Below are 17,512 nucleotides of genomic sequence, written 5' to 3'. Positions count from 1 at the left end.
GCTTTAACCCATGGATCTTGTTAAACAAATCAAGCTCGTAGTCAATAGGAATGAACTATTTCTTTAGTTTCTCCACCATGTAATCCCAACTTGTGATCTTATCCTTTCCTCTTCTATTTATTTCTAATTGAACCTCTTGCCACTAGATTTTGGTATGTCCTTTTAGTTTGGGCTTTGCAAACTTAACCCTATCTAGATCCCTGATATCCTCATACTCAAAGTACTCTTCTAGTTCATTGATCTAGTCGATCAATTCATTTGGTTTTAGATTTCCTAAAAATACACCCACATAAATTGTAGGTCTTTTCCCAAACTTAGTAATGGCCCTAAAAAGTCTCTCCTCTACCTGATTCAAAACTTCCCCATCAACTTCCCCTTCTGGTCCAATTTCTTCTTCTTCATTGTCATCCTCACTTTTGTCACTTGCACTAACATTTGTTCTTCTATGGAACTCCTCTTGCAATGCTTCTACTTGCCTTTGGAGGGCTCTAACCTCCTTAGGATTAAAAGCTTCAACCCTTCCACCATGCTCTCTTCATGGAGGCATCTTCTTAATTCAAACCCACAACCACACAGTCTTGGTGCAAACTACCTCATTGTCGATGCTTTGTCTACACACTCAGGAAAACTTGCTCTGATACCACTTGATGGGGACACAACCCAAGCACATAATGGACACAATAGGAAAGGGAAAAAATTTATTAATTGCAAAAATATGCTAGTACACTTAGTCCAGAGAATCAGACTCCAAAACATGCCCTAAGGGTTTACAATAGTATAAATTTGGAGATAATTTCTTCTCCCAGTACCTCTCAAACTCCACTCCGAACTGCCTTTTACAATGCCAAAAATGTCCTTAAATAGACCCCAAAGGGTTAAGGATTAGGAATACATTCTAGAAAGTGCTAGTTGGCATCCATCGACCAAATAGAAGGCTCCAGAAGTCACATTAGAAGTCGGCACAAAATTAGAAGAATCCAGAAATGGTAACCAAACTTTCAAGAGGCATAACTTTTGAACCGTAGCTCCGATTGATGAACTATTTACATTCTTGGAAAGCCCTCGAAGCACTCTATAGCCCTATGGGCAGCTTCACTCATCCCCCATTTTTTGGCCCTATTTGAGGTCATTTAATGCCCATAACCTGACTTTGAAGCATTCTTAGGAGGTCTCCAAAAATTGAAAAACTATGATAACTTTAAAACCATGGGCTTTTTGACCTGATTCTTTTTCTAAAATGTTTTAAATTATAATTACATTCATCTGGCCAATTTACACCCTCTAATTCACCAAAATTATGGCTCAATTATATACTCCTATTTTTTCGGCATTTACATGTATCTTAAGGTTCTCAAATACTCTATCCTAGAACACTGATAGTGGAACTGTGAGAGTTGAAACATTTATTTGACCCAAATGGGTATCCAAAAATTAAAACACATGAAACATAAACTAAGTCTAAGTACATTTTTTTGGGTGACACGGGATTGCCCTTATACCTCTGGATGCTTCTGCATCAAGAAGAGTGACAAATAGTAACTAGTTGCAATTGGTGGTTTTCCCAAATTGGGTTTCCATGTTAAATCCTAGTGTCACATGTGTTCATGTTATTTTCTTTATGTTTCTGCAACTAAGTTAATTAAGTTTAATCATATTTAATATCATAAGATCTGTATGTTCAATTTTAACCAAGTAATAGTGCATATATTCAGTATTAGCCAAGTGTTTACTAAGTGAAAGTCATTTTTATTGTAATTCAAGTTACTGTGTTAACCTAGTGATTTAGTGCTAACTGAGTTGCAGCAATATTTCAATTTCAAAAGAGTTTGATTTTGAATTGTACTGACATCTTAAGGGATCTTGGATTTATTTTTGTGGTAACTGATTCACCCATCCCGTCTTAGTTACTCCTCTTATATTTCCAACTCTTATGACTTGACACATTACTAGAACATCCAACAAAACAATCTTAGTCTTGAGTTTTTGTAGGAGAGCCTTTGTGTGAAAGAAAATATAATATTGAGGATGTTGTTGATAATTGTGACATGGTCCTAACCCTTAAAATATTTAGCAAGCTTAGCCCAACTTAAATAGTATAGCTCAGTATTCTAATAAGTGACAAGCTTGGACCTTTGGTCCACTTCAATATAAGAGAGTTTACTTGAACTAGGGATCCAACTATAAAAATATTTATTCTCCTTTTACTAATTTGGTTTTAAACTTGGTTGACTAATTTGGTCATTTTTTCATTCTAGATTATTTTACCTTTGCTTCATATATTAACCCACTTCCATTTTGGTCTTAATATTGTAGTAATACTTTCCAATCCGTATATTTCTTATTCAATCCGTATATGTATATGTATATATACATATATTATATATGTATGTATATATATATATATAGATATATATATGTATATATACATATACATATGCATATATATACATATATACATATACATATGCATATATATACATATATACATATACATATGCATATATATATATATATATATATATATATATATATATATATATATATATGTACCTGAGATTAAAGGCATTGGTGTCCACTAATTGTGGGCCTAGTAAAATAGTAATCTCCACTTCTTCTGTCCTTACCTCCAAAAGTGGGTTGGTAGCTACTAGTTTGAATTAGGGAATGCACTGCCTAGAGGGTGTTACTCCCCCAAATGAGTCACAACTCAAAACACACACACACACACACACACACACACACACATATCTATACACACACACACACACATATATATGTATGTGTATATATGTATATATATGTATCTATACGTATATGTATATATATGTATGTGTGTGTGTGTGTGTGCGTGTATTTATTTTTAATTAAGGAATAATTATTTTTAAAATACTAATATTAACTTTAAAGAAAATCAACTCAAATTTAACATATTTATATTATATAAAATATAGTGAAAAAAATTCATAAAAGAACTATTTAAAATATTACTATTTAATTTTAATATTAATTTTAATTTATCTAGAGGAGTTCTTTTTTATCATCGAAGCTGCTATTTAATTATAAGTTGGAGTTATGGTTTTTAAAATATTTTGTATGTTTCAGATTGCCGAGGATACATATGAAAACCTAAAACAAGCGCACCTAGATCTCCATAAATCATATAGGTAATAAATCAATTTATTTTCATATATAGGATTACTTTATTTTAAATGACCAATGAGACACATATGTCTAATTTTATTTTCTAAAATGTTTTCTACTATGTTTTAGACAAATGAATGGACATGACATTGAAGGAGAAAGCCTCCAAAATTTAAAACAATTAGAAGATGAGCTTGAAATAGGTCGATTTCGAGTTCGATCAAGAAGGGTAAATACAAAAATTCAATAGAACAAAGAATGTAATGTTGTTTAGATGAATGCTTATACTTTTTAAAATCGTAATCAAATTTATAGTAATATTAATATTTATTATCCCTTTTCTTAGGAAATGCTATATGAAGAGATTGCAAATAAAGTAAGTACAATCTTTCGATTGACTTCCATGATTTTGAATTGAGTCAATTATGTTTTTATAATATAGTATTTTTTCAAGTAATTTATATTTTAATCTCAATTGAGTATTGTTTTTTCTCTTTCAGAATGAAATATATATAAGAGAGATGGAGCAAACAAAAATAAAGGTACGCGTTTAATTTGTTTTGGTCATATAATTTTATTTTAAGAAAAAGCTAACAATTATATGGATATATATTAACAAGAATGTAGTATTTATGTATATGTTTTTTATATTGGTACTAAAAAAAATAGAGTTGTGTTCTTTGGTACAATGCATAAAGGAAGATAGTCAACAAAATCACATTATCAATTTGTTAAAAAACATTATGCAAAAGGCTAAATAGTCATGATGACATCTCCATTTAAAATATTATCATAAGTCATAACTAGCAACTTAAATTTACTATCTAGAGTTTTACAAACATTAAAAGATCATTAACAATTTGAAAAGAAGGCTAGAGAGGGACATACAAACAAAAGTCTTTAAAATAAAACATCAAAATCCAAAACTAAAAAATGACCTTTAGATGTAGTATCTTAAAGACAAAAAAAAGGAAAAAAGGAACCAAAAGAATAGGCCTCCTTTCATGTGCATTTATATGACAATATTATTCATTCTTTTAATCATGAGTGAAGAACCTAATAAGTTTCTTAAAATTTCCATCTTTATTTTCCTCCTTTTCCAATGTGATCTTCTGACAATAAAAAGAGTGTAGTGGCCAAGTAGTGCATCACTTTAGGAAAAATTGAGACACCTCATCACTCCTTTTTTTCACTCCTATTATTTCATTTTTTAATTTACTCAATATCTTGCCAATTAGCCCCACACTTACCACAATACTCTTTGGTAGGGTTTTTGTTTTTAAATTAAAAAGAAACCAAAACATGGGGGCTAGCCCATAAAATAGACAAATTGGTACACCACCAACAAATTACCACCAACCAAAAATACCCCCTACCACATTTAACAAAAAAACATTGTTTGGAAGCACAATGATAAAAGTAGCAAAATGCATTAAACAACTACTACTTATACTAGAACTACCAAAAATTAGAAAACATACTAATAAAGGCTCAACTACCTTAAACCCAACAAAGTTCAACAACCAGCAAAATAAAAACATAGAGAGTCGAGGCAAAGGGGCCCTAAGGATTCTTGGTATCCTTTCCCTTTAGAAGAATTTTTTCCTAGACTTTAGCAAGGAAGTCGAACAACATCTTAGAGTCCTCATTGGTTAGATAATCCTCCTTGTCCTTTAGTAGATGCAACATGGTAGTAGTAGCATGTGTCACCTTGATAGTAAATTTACTCAAGAGACACATTCTTTCCTCTAGGGTATAGATACTCTCCCACAACTCGTTGCCAACCATCTTGTAGACTTCCTTAGTGACCTTCTACTTTCCATAATGGTAGCTATCCACCTGCTCCATAATGACATCCTACATAATCGGGGGGTTAGGTATAATATTATCTTTAGAAGGAACCCTTGCAGGAAAGGAAATTGTAATAAGGGAGGGTACTCTATCCACAATATCAGGGAACTAGTCCCGAGTTAGGTCCACACATCCCAAACCAATGGAGGCCAAAACATGTGTCATCTCTTTCCTCCCTTTAATAAAATCTCCCAAGCCAGACCTTGAGGAATTAGAAACATCCACTTCCTCCTCCTCCATATTCCCCCCACCAAAATATGAAGCCTTTTGTTTAATTCTTTATTTAGGGTGGCCAATCTCCTCCAAATATGAATCCTCCCCCTGTGAGGCCCCATATTAGAGCTTCCCCTTAGCATTGGATTTCAGAATTCTCCCCAACCTTCTCCTACCACCTCTCCCCTCATCCTCTAATTCCTTTGGTTCCTTCTCTTTGCCTTTTCTTGACTTCCCTTCTTTAGGGAGAACTTTATCTCAATAGGGGACCCACTAGGCAAAGGTTGCGGGGTAGGGGCTCTAAGGCTCGTGATCCTAAGGGGGATTTGTTGGGGATGGGGGTTGTGGGGAGTAGGGATATAAATGTCAAAAATCCTAGGGCAGACCAAAGCAAGGTGGAATTGATAGAGATAGAACATAAACCCTTGATGCAATATGGTATAATTAACTCCCTTCCTCATCTTTTCCTTAACATCGACAATCATATCAACTAAATCATAAAGAATTGAATTGAAATAAAATCATGGTGGTAAAAATGGTTTAGAAGAGGAAAATGATAATAATAACAAACACCATACCTCCCTTCAAGCATTAAGTACTTCATCAACACTAGACAAACTTCATTCAAAGGCTTTGGGAGCTTCTCCCTCATAAACCCTCCTCTGTGGAGAATAGGTTCCTCACCCTCTAGTAAGAAATGATTCAAACTTACTTCATTAGCCATCCTTGTCACCTTTTTCCATTTCCTTCCCCTCATAGAAAGTTTGGTCACCAGAGAGATAAATTCCTCTGAAATATGAAATGAGATACCATTGACCGTGACTCTTCTATCCTCCCAAGAATTAATAGACTGTAGGGAACAACTCTCATCATACCCTTTTAGCACCTTCATGAAAAGGATAAATCCTCCCTCCCTCAACATGTACAAGCGGCTTACTAGCACTATCCTCTAGCGTAGAAGGCTATATTCATTGAAGATCACTCCCCATCTCTACAATTTTCCCTAAAACTCTCTCCTTCTCCCAAACCTAGAGGAAATTACTTAGAATGCAATCAAACTTAGGTGCAAAAATAGTGGGCCTTAAGCATTCATAAAAGCCTTTATTTTTAATAATAGTTGTCCCTTCTAGACATAAATGTCACATGTTGACTACCTATATCCCTACTCCAGCCTTTTCCATCATTCTCAATAAGCCCAAAACATTTAAAATTTGAACTTTTACTCATCGTGAAGTGCGAGGACATGCATAAAAGTCATTAAAAATTCATTCATCTCAAACTTTGATATTCTTTCCTTTTTGGACCATGTGAATTTATTATCATAAGTACCTTTTCTACTACTCCTTGCTATCTATCCATAGTGACTCTATCCCTTCCATTGACTTAGCAACAAGTCACTATAATTTAAGAGGATCATCCAGCTAGAGTTAGTCATGCTTAATTTCTTTATTCACTAAATCTCTTACAAAGTTTTGTAATGTCTTGTTTAGGGCACTTATGGATTTTCTCTAATTTGTATAGATTTCATAATATTTTCATATAATGATCCTTTTCACTCTTTGATATTTGATATATGTGTGTGCGTGTGTGTGTGTTTTAAAGAGTCACATCCTTCCCTAATAATAATAATTATATTAATTAGTAAGGTTAGTTATATTATATTAATAATAATATAATTATATTAATTAATAAGGTTAGTTATATTAATGTCATAAAGTATACTAATAATTATATTATAAAGAATATTATTTTACTAATATATCAAGTATATGTTATTATATTATAATACATTTATTAGTATAGCATTTTTATATTAAAAATATATCTTAATCATAATATTATTATTTATCATATTAGATTACTATTATTATTTTAGTATTATTATTAATATTACTTTATATATAATACTTATTTATTAGTTAAATTATATGTCAGAGTGGGACATCATAGTTCTCCCCTCTAATTTTCTTTCCCTCAAGAAAAATCTTTCATACACAAGCTTTGTAATAAACACAAAACATATTTGCATTCAAAGACTATAGAGATACATGAATGAAACACAAAGCATATATGATGTAGACAGATGAAAACATGAAGTAGACATGATGCAAATAGGCGAAGACACAAAGTAAACACAATGCAAATAGATGAAGACACGAAGTAAATATGGTGTAAACACACAATACACATGTTATGTGATTCCTTGATTGTGAACTTGCAACAATAAAATCATTGGTATGCATTTATATATACATTTTCCTTTTTGGGATTTCCTTATATCAATCCTTTACAAGGTATTTATGGTCTTAGTTTGGTGACTTGTTAATCAAAAGTGTAGTTCTTTAACTCATCATTTTCGAAGTACAAGAGGAGAAAATATAATAAGGTGCCCTGTTACCCAATCATGGGTCTCACCATTCTCCCTCATTATTGTTATCTCTCTCCAATCATCATCTCCAAGATAGCGCCTTTGTATGATCTACCCTGGGGTATTTACACCACTGTATGCCTTACCTAGTATTCCACCGTAGGCCTTATCTTATCTTGGACAATGTTGACCAACATTATAATTCATTAAAGCAATTACAAGTCAATCAAGATTTAAACTTAATTGATTAATGTTGTCACTTAGGTTTGCACCCTTGTCCAAGGCCTATGCGTGAGGACAACCTAGTGAAACATGGAAACAACCTCCAAGTTGTGGGACTTGAACTATGAGGTTGAGTCTTCAGAGAAGGCTGGCTTCCTCTTACTATCAGGGCACACCTAACTACTCCTGGAAGGAAAAGGGGAAGGAGGAGATGCAAACAACAACTCTACCCTACCTAAATGATGCAGGAGCATCCAGAGGTATAAGGGCAATCCTGTGTCACCCAAAAAATGTACTTAGACTTAGTTTTTGTTTCATGTATTTACATTTTTGGATACCCATTTGGGTCAAATAAAGGTTCCAACTCTCATAGTTCAACTATCAGTGCGTTTGAAAATCCCGAAAAAATAGGAGCATGTATTTGGGCCATCATTTCGGTAAACTAGAAGGTGTGAATTGTCCAAATGAATGTAATCATGATTTAGAGCATTCTAGAAAAAGAATCAGGTCAATAGGCCCCACGGTTCCAAAGTTATTGCAGTTTTTTGGGTTTTGGAGACCTCCTAAGAATGCTTCAAAGTTAGGTTTGGGGCATTAAATGACCTCAAAAAGGGTCAAAAAATGGGGGAAGAGCAAAGCTGGTCCATAGGGCTATAGAGCGCTTTGAGAGCTTTCGAAAAATGTAAACAGTTCGTCAATCGGAGCTACAGTTCAAAAGTTATGCCTCCCGAAAGTTCGGCTACCATTTTTGGATTCTTCTAGATTTGCACCGACTTCTAATGCAGCTTCTGGAACCTTCTATTTTGTCGGTGGATGCCTACTAACACTTTCTAGAATGTACTCCTAGTCCTTAACCCTCTGAGGTCTATTTAAGGAGATTTTTGGCATTGTAAAAAGGTAGTTCAGATTGGAGCTTGAGAGGAGGTGCTAAAAGGAGAAATATTCTCCAGATTTATGCTATTGTAAGCCCGTAGGGCATGTTTTGAAGTTTATTTTCTCTGCACTATTTGTACTAGCTTATTTTCTCAGTTAATATAATTTCCCTTTTCTATTGTGTCCATTATGTTCTTGGGTCCTGCCCCCATCAAGTGGTATCAGAGCGGGTTTTCCTAAGTGTGTAGACAGAGCGCACTGTGAGGCAGTTTGCACCAGGACTGTGTGGTTGTGGGTTCGAGTTAGAAGATGCCTCCACAAAGAGAGCGTGGTGCAAGGTCTAGAGCTATTGATCTTGAGGAGGTTAGAGCCCTCTAGAGACAGGTACAAGCATTGCAAGAGGAGCTTCGTAGAGGAGCAAATGTTGCCGCAGATGACAATAGTGAGGATGATAATGAAGAGGAAGTAATGGAAGTTGATAGGGAAGTTCTGAATCCTATAGAGGAAAGGCTTTTTAGGGCCATTACTAAGTTTGGGAAAAGACCTACAATTGAAGTGGGTATATTTTCGAGAAATTTGAAACCAGATGAGTTGATCGATTGGATGAATGAACTGGAAGAATACTTTGAGTATGAGGATATAAGGGACCCAGATAGGGTTAAGTTTGCAAAGGCAAAACTGAAAGGCCATGCCAAAATCTGGTGGCAAGAGATTCATCTGGAAAGACTTAGAAGAGGAAAGGAGAAGATCACAAGATGGGATCGCATGGTGGACAAATTGAAGAAGCAGTTCATTCCTGTGGACTACGAGCTTGATCTGTTTAAGAAGATGCATGGGTTAAAGCAAGCAGGAAGATCAGTCCAAGAATATACAGAGGAGTTTTACCAACTCCTAATTAGAGTGGGGCATGTAGAAGCAAATAAGGAGAAGGTTGCTCGTTATATCAGTGGGTTGCAACCTAGCATCCAGGAGGAATTAAGTCTAGTAAGAATGACCAGTGTTGAAGATGCATACCAGTTTGCCCTATGAGTTGAAGAGAAGCTGAATAAAAGGTTTGAAGGAAGACAAAGAGGATGCAGTCAAAGAGGAAGGGGAAGGGGTAGATCATCTGGAGGCCGCAATTAAACCAAAAAGAAAAATGAAGATGTGGGTACTAGCAGAAACCAGAGGAATGAGGGTTTCAACCGCTCCCATGATCAAGACTTTGGAAATCAAAGAGGAAGAGGTAGAGGATGTGGACAAGGAAGAGGAGGCTTTCGTGGTACCTATTTCCATTGCAATGAAGAAGGTCATTGTGCCTTTGAATACCCTCAATGACAAGGAAGGACAGATAAGAGAGTTGAGGGCCAGGCTAGGGTTGCTCATGTGGATGAGGATGCACAATCATCAAATTTAGAGGATGCAGAAAGAGGAGAGACCTTGGTAAATGAAAGAGTCCTACTAAGTGGTGAGAATGAACCAGGACAATGGAGGAGTTTGTTCTGTACCAGATGCAAATGTGAGGATAAATGTTGTGATGTGATCATTGATAGTGGTAGCACTGATAACTTGGTATCAGAAGAGATGGTCTCTAAGCTGAAGCTCAAGAGGGAGAAACATGCCCAGCCCTATTGGATTTCTTGGCTAAAAGATGATCATAAGGTCCTGGTAAGTGAACAATGTTTAGTAAAATTCAAAATTGGGAGTTACCATGATGAAGTTATCTATGATGTTATTTCGATGGATGTTTGCCATCTATTGTTGGGTAGACCATGGCAGTTTGATAGACATGCAATACATGATGGACATGCAAACACATACTCTCTGACAAAGGCTGGAGTTCGCCACAAATTGAAGCCCATGAAGAAGGAAGGTGAAAAGGTATGTAGCAGTGCTAGGATTTGTCTTGTTGATGGAAGGAAATTTTTAGATGGCATGAAACATCAGTGTATGTGATATGCTTTGATTCCTAGGAAAGATAAAGAAGGTAGTAGTGAAATACCATTTGAAGTTTCAAATTTACTAGGGGAATTTGGAGATATTATCTCTGATAATGTTCCAGATGGATTGCCACCAGTAAGGCAAATCAGTCATCAGATAGATCTGATTCCAGGAGCTAGTTTGCCTAACAAGGCTACTCACAGGATGACTCCTACTGAAACAAAGGAGCTAAATAGACAAGTTCAGGAGCTGTTGAGGAAGGGCTTGATTCAAGAGAGCCTGAGTCCATGTGTAGTACCTGCAGTACTCGCACCAAAGAAGGATGGAGAGTGGAGGATGTGTACAAATTCTCGAGCTATAAATAGGATAAACATCAAGTATCGATTTCCTTTGCCAAGGATGGATGATCTTATGGACTGCTTGAGTGGAGCTCAATACTTCACAAAGATAGATCTAAAGACTGGCTATCATCAGATATGGATTCGTGAAGAAGATGAGTGGAAAACATCCTTCAAGACCAAGGAGGGTCTTTATGAGTGGTTAGTCATGCCCTTTGGATTGAAAAACACCCCAAGCACCTTCATGCGGCTCATGAATGAGGTACTTAAGAAGTTCTTGGGAAAATTTGTTATTGTCTATTTGGATGATATTTTAATTTTCAGCAAGACTTTGGAAGAACATTTACTGCATATTCGTAGTGTCCTTGAAAGGCTAAGGGAAGAGAAACTATTAATTAATCTAAAGAAGTGTGTCTTTGCAAAAAGGGAGTTAGTCTATTTGGGATTTGTTATATCACCTGAAGGTCTCAAAATGGATCCAGAGAAGGTAAAAGCCATCTTGAAATGGCCTACTCCAAGGTTTGCTACTGAGGTAAGATCATTTCATGGTCTGGTTAGTTTTTACAGAAAGTTTATTAAGAATTTTAGTGGCATATGTGCACCTCTAACTGATACAATAAGAGGGGATAGAAAAGAGTTCAAATGGACTACAGCAGCTGCAAGAAGTTTTGAATTGCTGAAGAAGAAGGTGACTGAACAACCTGTGTTGGCACTTCCAGATTTCAGAAAAGTATTCCAGGTGGATTGTGATGCTAGTGGTAGTGCTATTGGGGCTGTATTAAGCCAAGAAGGTAAGCCTATTGCATATTTTAGTGAAAAATTGAATGATGCAAAGAAGAAGTATTCTGTTTATGATCAAGAGTTCTATGCAATAGTTCAGGCCTTAAAGAAATGGAGGCATTATTTATTGCCAAAGGAATTTGTTTTGTATATTGATCATCAGGCATTACAGTACCTAAATAGCCAAGGTAAATTGAATCAGAGGCATATGAAGTGGGTAGAGTTCTTGCAGAGTTATACATTTGTGCTGAAGCATAGAAGTGGAAAATCTAATAGGGTTGCAGATGCATTAAGTAGGAGACAACGGTTGCTTACAACAATGTAGGTTGAAGTAGTTGGGTTTGATGAACTCAAGAATTTGTACCCCGAGGATCCTGATTTTGCTTAAGCACGGAAAGCTTGTAAAGAACCTATTGCTGTAGATAGAACTAGGTGGTTAGACTATTTGATTCAGGATGGCATGTTGTTCAAAGGTAGTCAATTGTGCATTCCAAGGAGTTCCATGAGGGAAAATCTGATTAAGGAGAAACACAGTGGAGGGATGTCAGGACATTTTGATCGGGATAAGACCATTTCCATTCTTAGAGAACATTATTTTTGGCCTCAAATTACACAGGATGTGAAGAAGTTTGTACAGAGTTGCCAGGTTTGTCAAGTTGCCAAGGGGTTTAGTCAAAATACTGGCCTATATCAGCCATTGCCTGTTCCATCAAGGCCATGGGAGGACATAAGTATGGATTTTTTTCTTGGATTGCCAAGGACACAAAGGGGTAATGACTCAGTATTTGTGGTGGTTGATAGGTTCTCCAAAATGGCACATTTCATTCCATGCCACAAAACTCATGATGTTGTCCATATTGCAGACTTTCTTTTCAAAGAGGTGGTAAGACTACATGGTCTTCCAAGGAGTATAGTTTCTGACAGAGATACTAAATTAGTGGGGTATTTCTGGAGGACATTGTGGAAGAAGTTGAAAATAGACTTAAAATTCAGTTCCACGCATCACCCATAGACTGATGGCCAAATAGAAGTGGTAAATAGAAGTCTGGGCAATTTGCTGAGATGTTTAGTTGGAGATAAACCTAAGGGATGGGATTTGATACTACCACAGGCAGATTTTTCTTATAATAACTCTGTAAATAGGAGTACTAGAAAATCACCATTTCAAATTGTAAATGGGAATAGTCCAAGGACTGCACCAGAATTGAGGAAAATAGAACAAGGGGAGAGGAGAAATGCTGAAGCTGAGGAATTTGCTGAACACATCAAGCATCTACATGAGGAGGTTCAAGCACACATTATCAAGATGAATCAAGAGTATAAAGCTAGGGCTGATCAAAGGAGAAGACATAAGGAATTCCAAGTAGGGGATCTAGTCATGGTGCACTTACGAAAAGAAAGATTTCTAGTTGGTACTTACAACAAGCTGAAAATGAAGAAATTTGACCCTTGCAAAGTTTTGAAGAAACATGACTCAAGAAATGCATATGAGGTGGAGCTGCCAGATGGTATTCACATTTCTCCCATTTTCAACATTGTAGATTTAACAGAATATCATGATGATGGTGCAGATGAGGAGCTAGTTTTAGAGCCATGTCCAATTCTTGCTTCTAAGAAGGAGGAGATAGAAGACATTATAGATCATCATGTGGGTAGGAGTACCAGAAACAGGCAGTATGAAGAGTATTTGGTCAAATGGAAAGGACAGTCGATCGAGGACTCAACTTGGATTTCAGCAGCTGAGGTTTCCCATTTGGGATTTCTACCATCCATAAAGTGACAGGGTCACTTTGCAATCTACCCTGGGTGTCTGATGCAGGAGCATCCAGAGGTATAAGGGCAATCCTATGTCACCTAAAAAATTTACTTAGACTTAGTTTCTGTTTCATGTCTTTACATTTTTGGATACCCATTTGGGTCAAATAAAGGTTCCAACTCTCATAGTTCAACTATCAGTGCATTTGAAAATCTTGAAAAAATAGGAGCATGTATTTGGGCCATCATTTTGGTAAACTAGAAGGTGTGAATTGGCTAGATGAATGTAATCATGATTTAGAGCATTCCAAAAAAAGAATCAGGTCAATAGGCCCCACGGTTCGAAATTTATTGCAGTTTTTTGGGTTTTGGAGACCTCTTAAGAATGCTTCAAAGTCAGGTTTGGGGCATTAAATGAACTTGAAAAGGGTCAAAAAATGGGGGATGAGTGAAGCTAGTCCATAGGTCTATAGAGCACTTTGAGAGCTTTTCGAAAATATAAACGGTTCGTCAATCGAAGCTACGGTTCAAAAGTTATGCCTCCCGGAAGTTCGGCTACCGTTTCTAGATTCTTCTAGATTTGCACCGACTTCTAACGCAGCTTCTGGAACCTTCTATTTTGTCGGTGGATGCCTACTAACACTTTCTAAAATGTACTCCTAGCCCTTAACCCTCCAGGGTCTATTTAAGGAGATTTCTAGCATTGTAAAAAGGCAGTTCAGATTGGAGCTTGAGAGGAGGTGCTAAAAGGAGAAATATTCTCCAGATTTATGCTATTGTAAGCCCATAGGGCATGTTTTGATGTTTATTTTCTCTACACTGTTTGTACTAGCTTATTTTCTCAGTTAATATAATTTCCCTTTTCTCTTGTGTCCATTTTGTTGTTGGGTTGTGTTCCCATCACTAAACTACGGAGGTGATGCACCAAAATAGAGTGTTCAGACCATTTTTGCCCATATATGCACTATTGAACCAGAATGAAACTAAGGATATATACATATAGGCTTGTTTTGATCTAATAACCTCATGCAGATCAAGAAGCACAACTGAATAACACAAGGAAAGAGGAATCTCACTTATATATTATCTAGTAGGCAAGAAACAGATACAATATGCAGGTTACAAATCTCGACAATACACCAATGAGAGGCAAAAGGGATGCACAAACACATCAATGGATGAAAGGGATAAAACAGAGAATCATTCGGTTCAAAGGCATAGGGAATGTTACATTGAGAGTTGCAGAGCAATATCAGAGAAATCAGAAAGAGTCGACCCTTGGAAAAGATTACAAAATTGCCTTTATAGTTTGAGCATAACTGAGGGAAATGATTCTGTATTAACTGCTTCAACTACTGCCATTGAACCCCAAAATATCTGATCAAAGATCACACTTGAGTATGGTTTTGAAGTACAAAATCAGATTTTTGACTGAAGGAACGCCTCGAGTAGACCAAAGCGGCGCCAATGAATGATCTTGACACAGTAGATGGATCGGCTGAGATGGTGGAGTGTTTCCCTATGCCTTGCATTCATTTTAGGTAGGCCAGCTGGGTCATGCAGGCCAATTACCTTTCTTTGTTTCACCACCTAGGGAAGTCTTTGTGGTCGACCTTCCAACATCAGACTAACCATGCCACCCTTGTAGATATTCATATTAACTATGACGATTACATTAACTGCCAGCCATCGACCGTCCTTTCTGATCGGACCAGCGAGACACGTGTCAACAAGGCGTTGTGTCGCCAACATAAACCTTGAGCAACTTACCCATAGCGAGGTGGCAACGACCATCGATCAGCCTAGATCCAAAAATCATGAAGACTCGTCATACTCCATGTTGTCCTTACCCCAGGCCTATCATAATTGGCGCCACCTCTGCAACCTTTTCGTATCCAACCGACACCTGGCAATACCTCAGTGACTGCACCCTGGTGAGACCTAGCCCCACTGACACGTGGTGACCTGTCGCTACGTCACTATGGTAAAGAGTAAAGATCACACATCTTCACCATGGCAATATGGCGACAGTCATTGATCCTTGCAGATCTGACGATCGTAAAGACTCACCTCTTGACTATGCTGGCTAAATTGAAGGTCTAGCACACGTGGCTCCCTCTGATTCACCGCCGTGACATCAGACTCTACCAACTAGGCAGATGAAGTACCTGTTGTAACCCAACCACTTGCCTGAAACCTCGCCGCTATCTTCTCTGACCCGCCAAACCTTACCGCCGAACATGCTGACTCACCGTCGTCGGCACATCTTTTCCAATGGGCACTATGTTGCCATGGAAATTTCTAGGCCAACGCGTGATAGCGACATAGTGCCTATGGCGGTGTAGAACATTTCTGACCCGCGCCATCCTCTGCCCTACAATCTGGACCCACCAAACACGTGGCGCCCTATTACTACGTCTTTATAGTAACCCTCGCACAACTTCATCATAGCAAGATGGCGATGACCATTGATCGGCCCTGATCTGACGGCGGAGAACTTGCGAGACGTAAAAATATCATAAGGTTCAGAACTTAGGTAATTTTGATATCTTCGTGTGTATTAAAATATTAGTAATTGGGGTGGTGACCGTTGGGCAGGGTAACATTCAAATTTTGAAACTTGGCGGGGCAAACAAAATGTGGTAACATTCTGGCGACTCACAGGGGGCATGAGCCTACTCGATGCATAAGACTAGTGCCTGTAAACAATCCATTGGGCTATGGAGTAAAAAATGGGTCTAAAAGGTACAAATCTAAGAACTGCAAAACCCTAACCCTTTTTGCAAGGAAATCAAAACATTAAAAACCCTAGATTTTCCTCTGTAACTGAAGCAAAACAAAACTTCCTCTGCAACCTAAGACTATCAAAACCTCGAAAGCTGGCAACTCAAAAGGAGAACCCTGTGTACACGCACTTCTTTAAAGGCAGGAAATAACAGAAAAGGAACTAGACTAACTATGTACATCGATTCACAATCTTCATCAGAAGCAAGCTTTAAGATAAATCTCATTGACTGGGATGGGCAGAACTTCACCGTTGGGTCTGCTCAGTTGGAATGCATTAGCCTGTTTGCAACTGGCAATTAGGTAAGGGCCACTCCACAATGCATCAAACTTGGAATGTCTTCCTAGTTTCGCTCTGTTTGAGTCCCACTTGAGGACTAAATCTCCTTCTCTAAAGGTTCTGGCCCTTGCATTCTTATCAAAACTCCTTTTCATCTGTTGCTGATGCAACTCTAGGGTCTTCATAGCTTTATCCCTTTTTTCTTCTAGCTCCATCAGCTCTGCCATTCTTACTGACATGGCACTATCTTCAATCAATTCCAGCTGATGAGCTAACTCCAAGGAATGGAATTCCAGTGAAATTGGGAATCTAGCCTCCCTACCATATACCAGCACAAAAGGTGAATTCTTGATAGATCTCTTGGGAGTTATCCTGTCAGCCCATAGAGCAGTTCTTAATTTCTTATGCCAGACCCTCTAATTGTCTTCTATTGTCCTCTTCATGATTCTGATCAGATTCTTGTTGGAAGACTCAACCAAAACATTGCCTTGGGGATAATAATTTGATGATGTGCTTAGGTAGATATTGTGATTCATTTCCCATGAACAAATTTGGGTTCCAACAAAAGATTTAGCATTATCTGAGATGATAGCAGAAGGAGCACCAAACCTAGATACAATCCCATTGAGGAACTCAACCACTGATGGTTCTATGGCATCCTTCAAGGAAACTTCCTCTATCCATCTAGTGAAATAATCAGTAGCATCCAAAATCCATTTATGACTTGCACTAGATGGAGGGTTAATAGGGCCTATAATTTGATGATGTGCTTAGGTAGATATTGTGATTCATTTCCCATGAACAAATTTGGGTTCCAACAAAAGATTTAGCATTATCTGAGATGATAGCAGAAGGAGCACCAAACCTAGATACAATCCCATTGAGGAACTCAACCACTGATGGTTCTATGGCATCCTTCAAGGAAACTTCCTCTATCCATCTAGTGAAATAATCAGTAGCATCCAAAATCCATTTATGACTTGCACT

At 37.3% G+C, this 17,512-nt stretch overlaps 1 protein-coding gene across 1 annotated transcript in view; it reads left to right on the top strand.

Annotated features, from left to right (window-relative positions):
- The window catches only part of LOC149547756 (uncharacterized), a 96,489-nt gene that overhangs the window by 31,026 nt on the left and 47,951 nt on the right, over positions 1-17,512 (top strand). Inside the window, exons 3-6 of the mRNA XM_089794796.1 lie at positions 3,103-3,164; positions 3,271-3,370; positions 3,488-3,517; positions 3,642-3,683. Of these exons, the coding sequence (XP_089650922.1) occupies positions 3,103-3,164; positions 3,271-3,370; positions 3,488-3,517; positions 3,642-3,683 (234 nt within the window). The remainder of the gene's footprint in view (positions 1-3,102; positions 3,165-3,270; positions 3,371-3,487; positions 3,518-3,641; positions 3,684-17,512) is intronic.

The sequence above is a fragment of the Cupressus sempervirens genome, chromosome 7 (genome assembly GCF_028749045.1).
Source record: "Cupressus sempervirens isolate cs-2001-9-10 chromosome 7, ASM2874904v1, whole genome shotgun sequence".
Classification (NCBI taxonomy): domain Eukaryota; kingdom Viridiplantae; phylum Streptophyta; class Pinopsida; order Cupressales; family Cupressaceae; genus Cupressus; species Cupressus sempervirens.
This window is presented reverse-complemented; position numbering and strand designations above follow the sequence as displayed.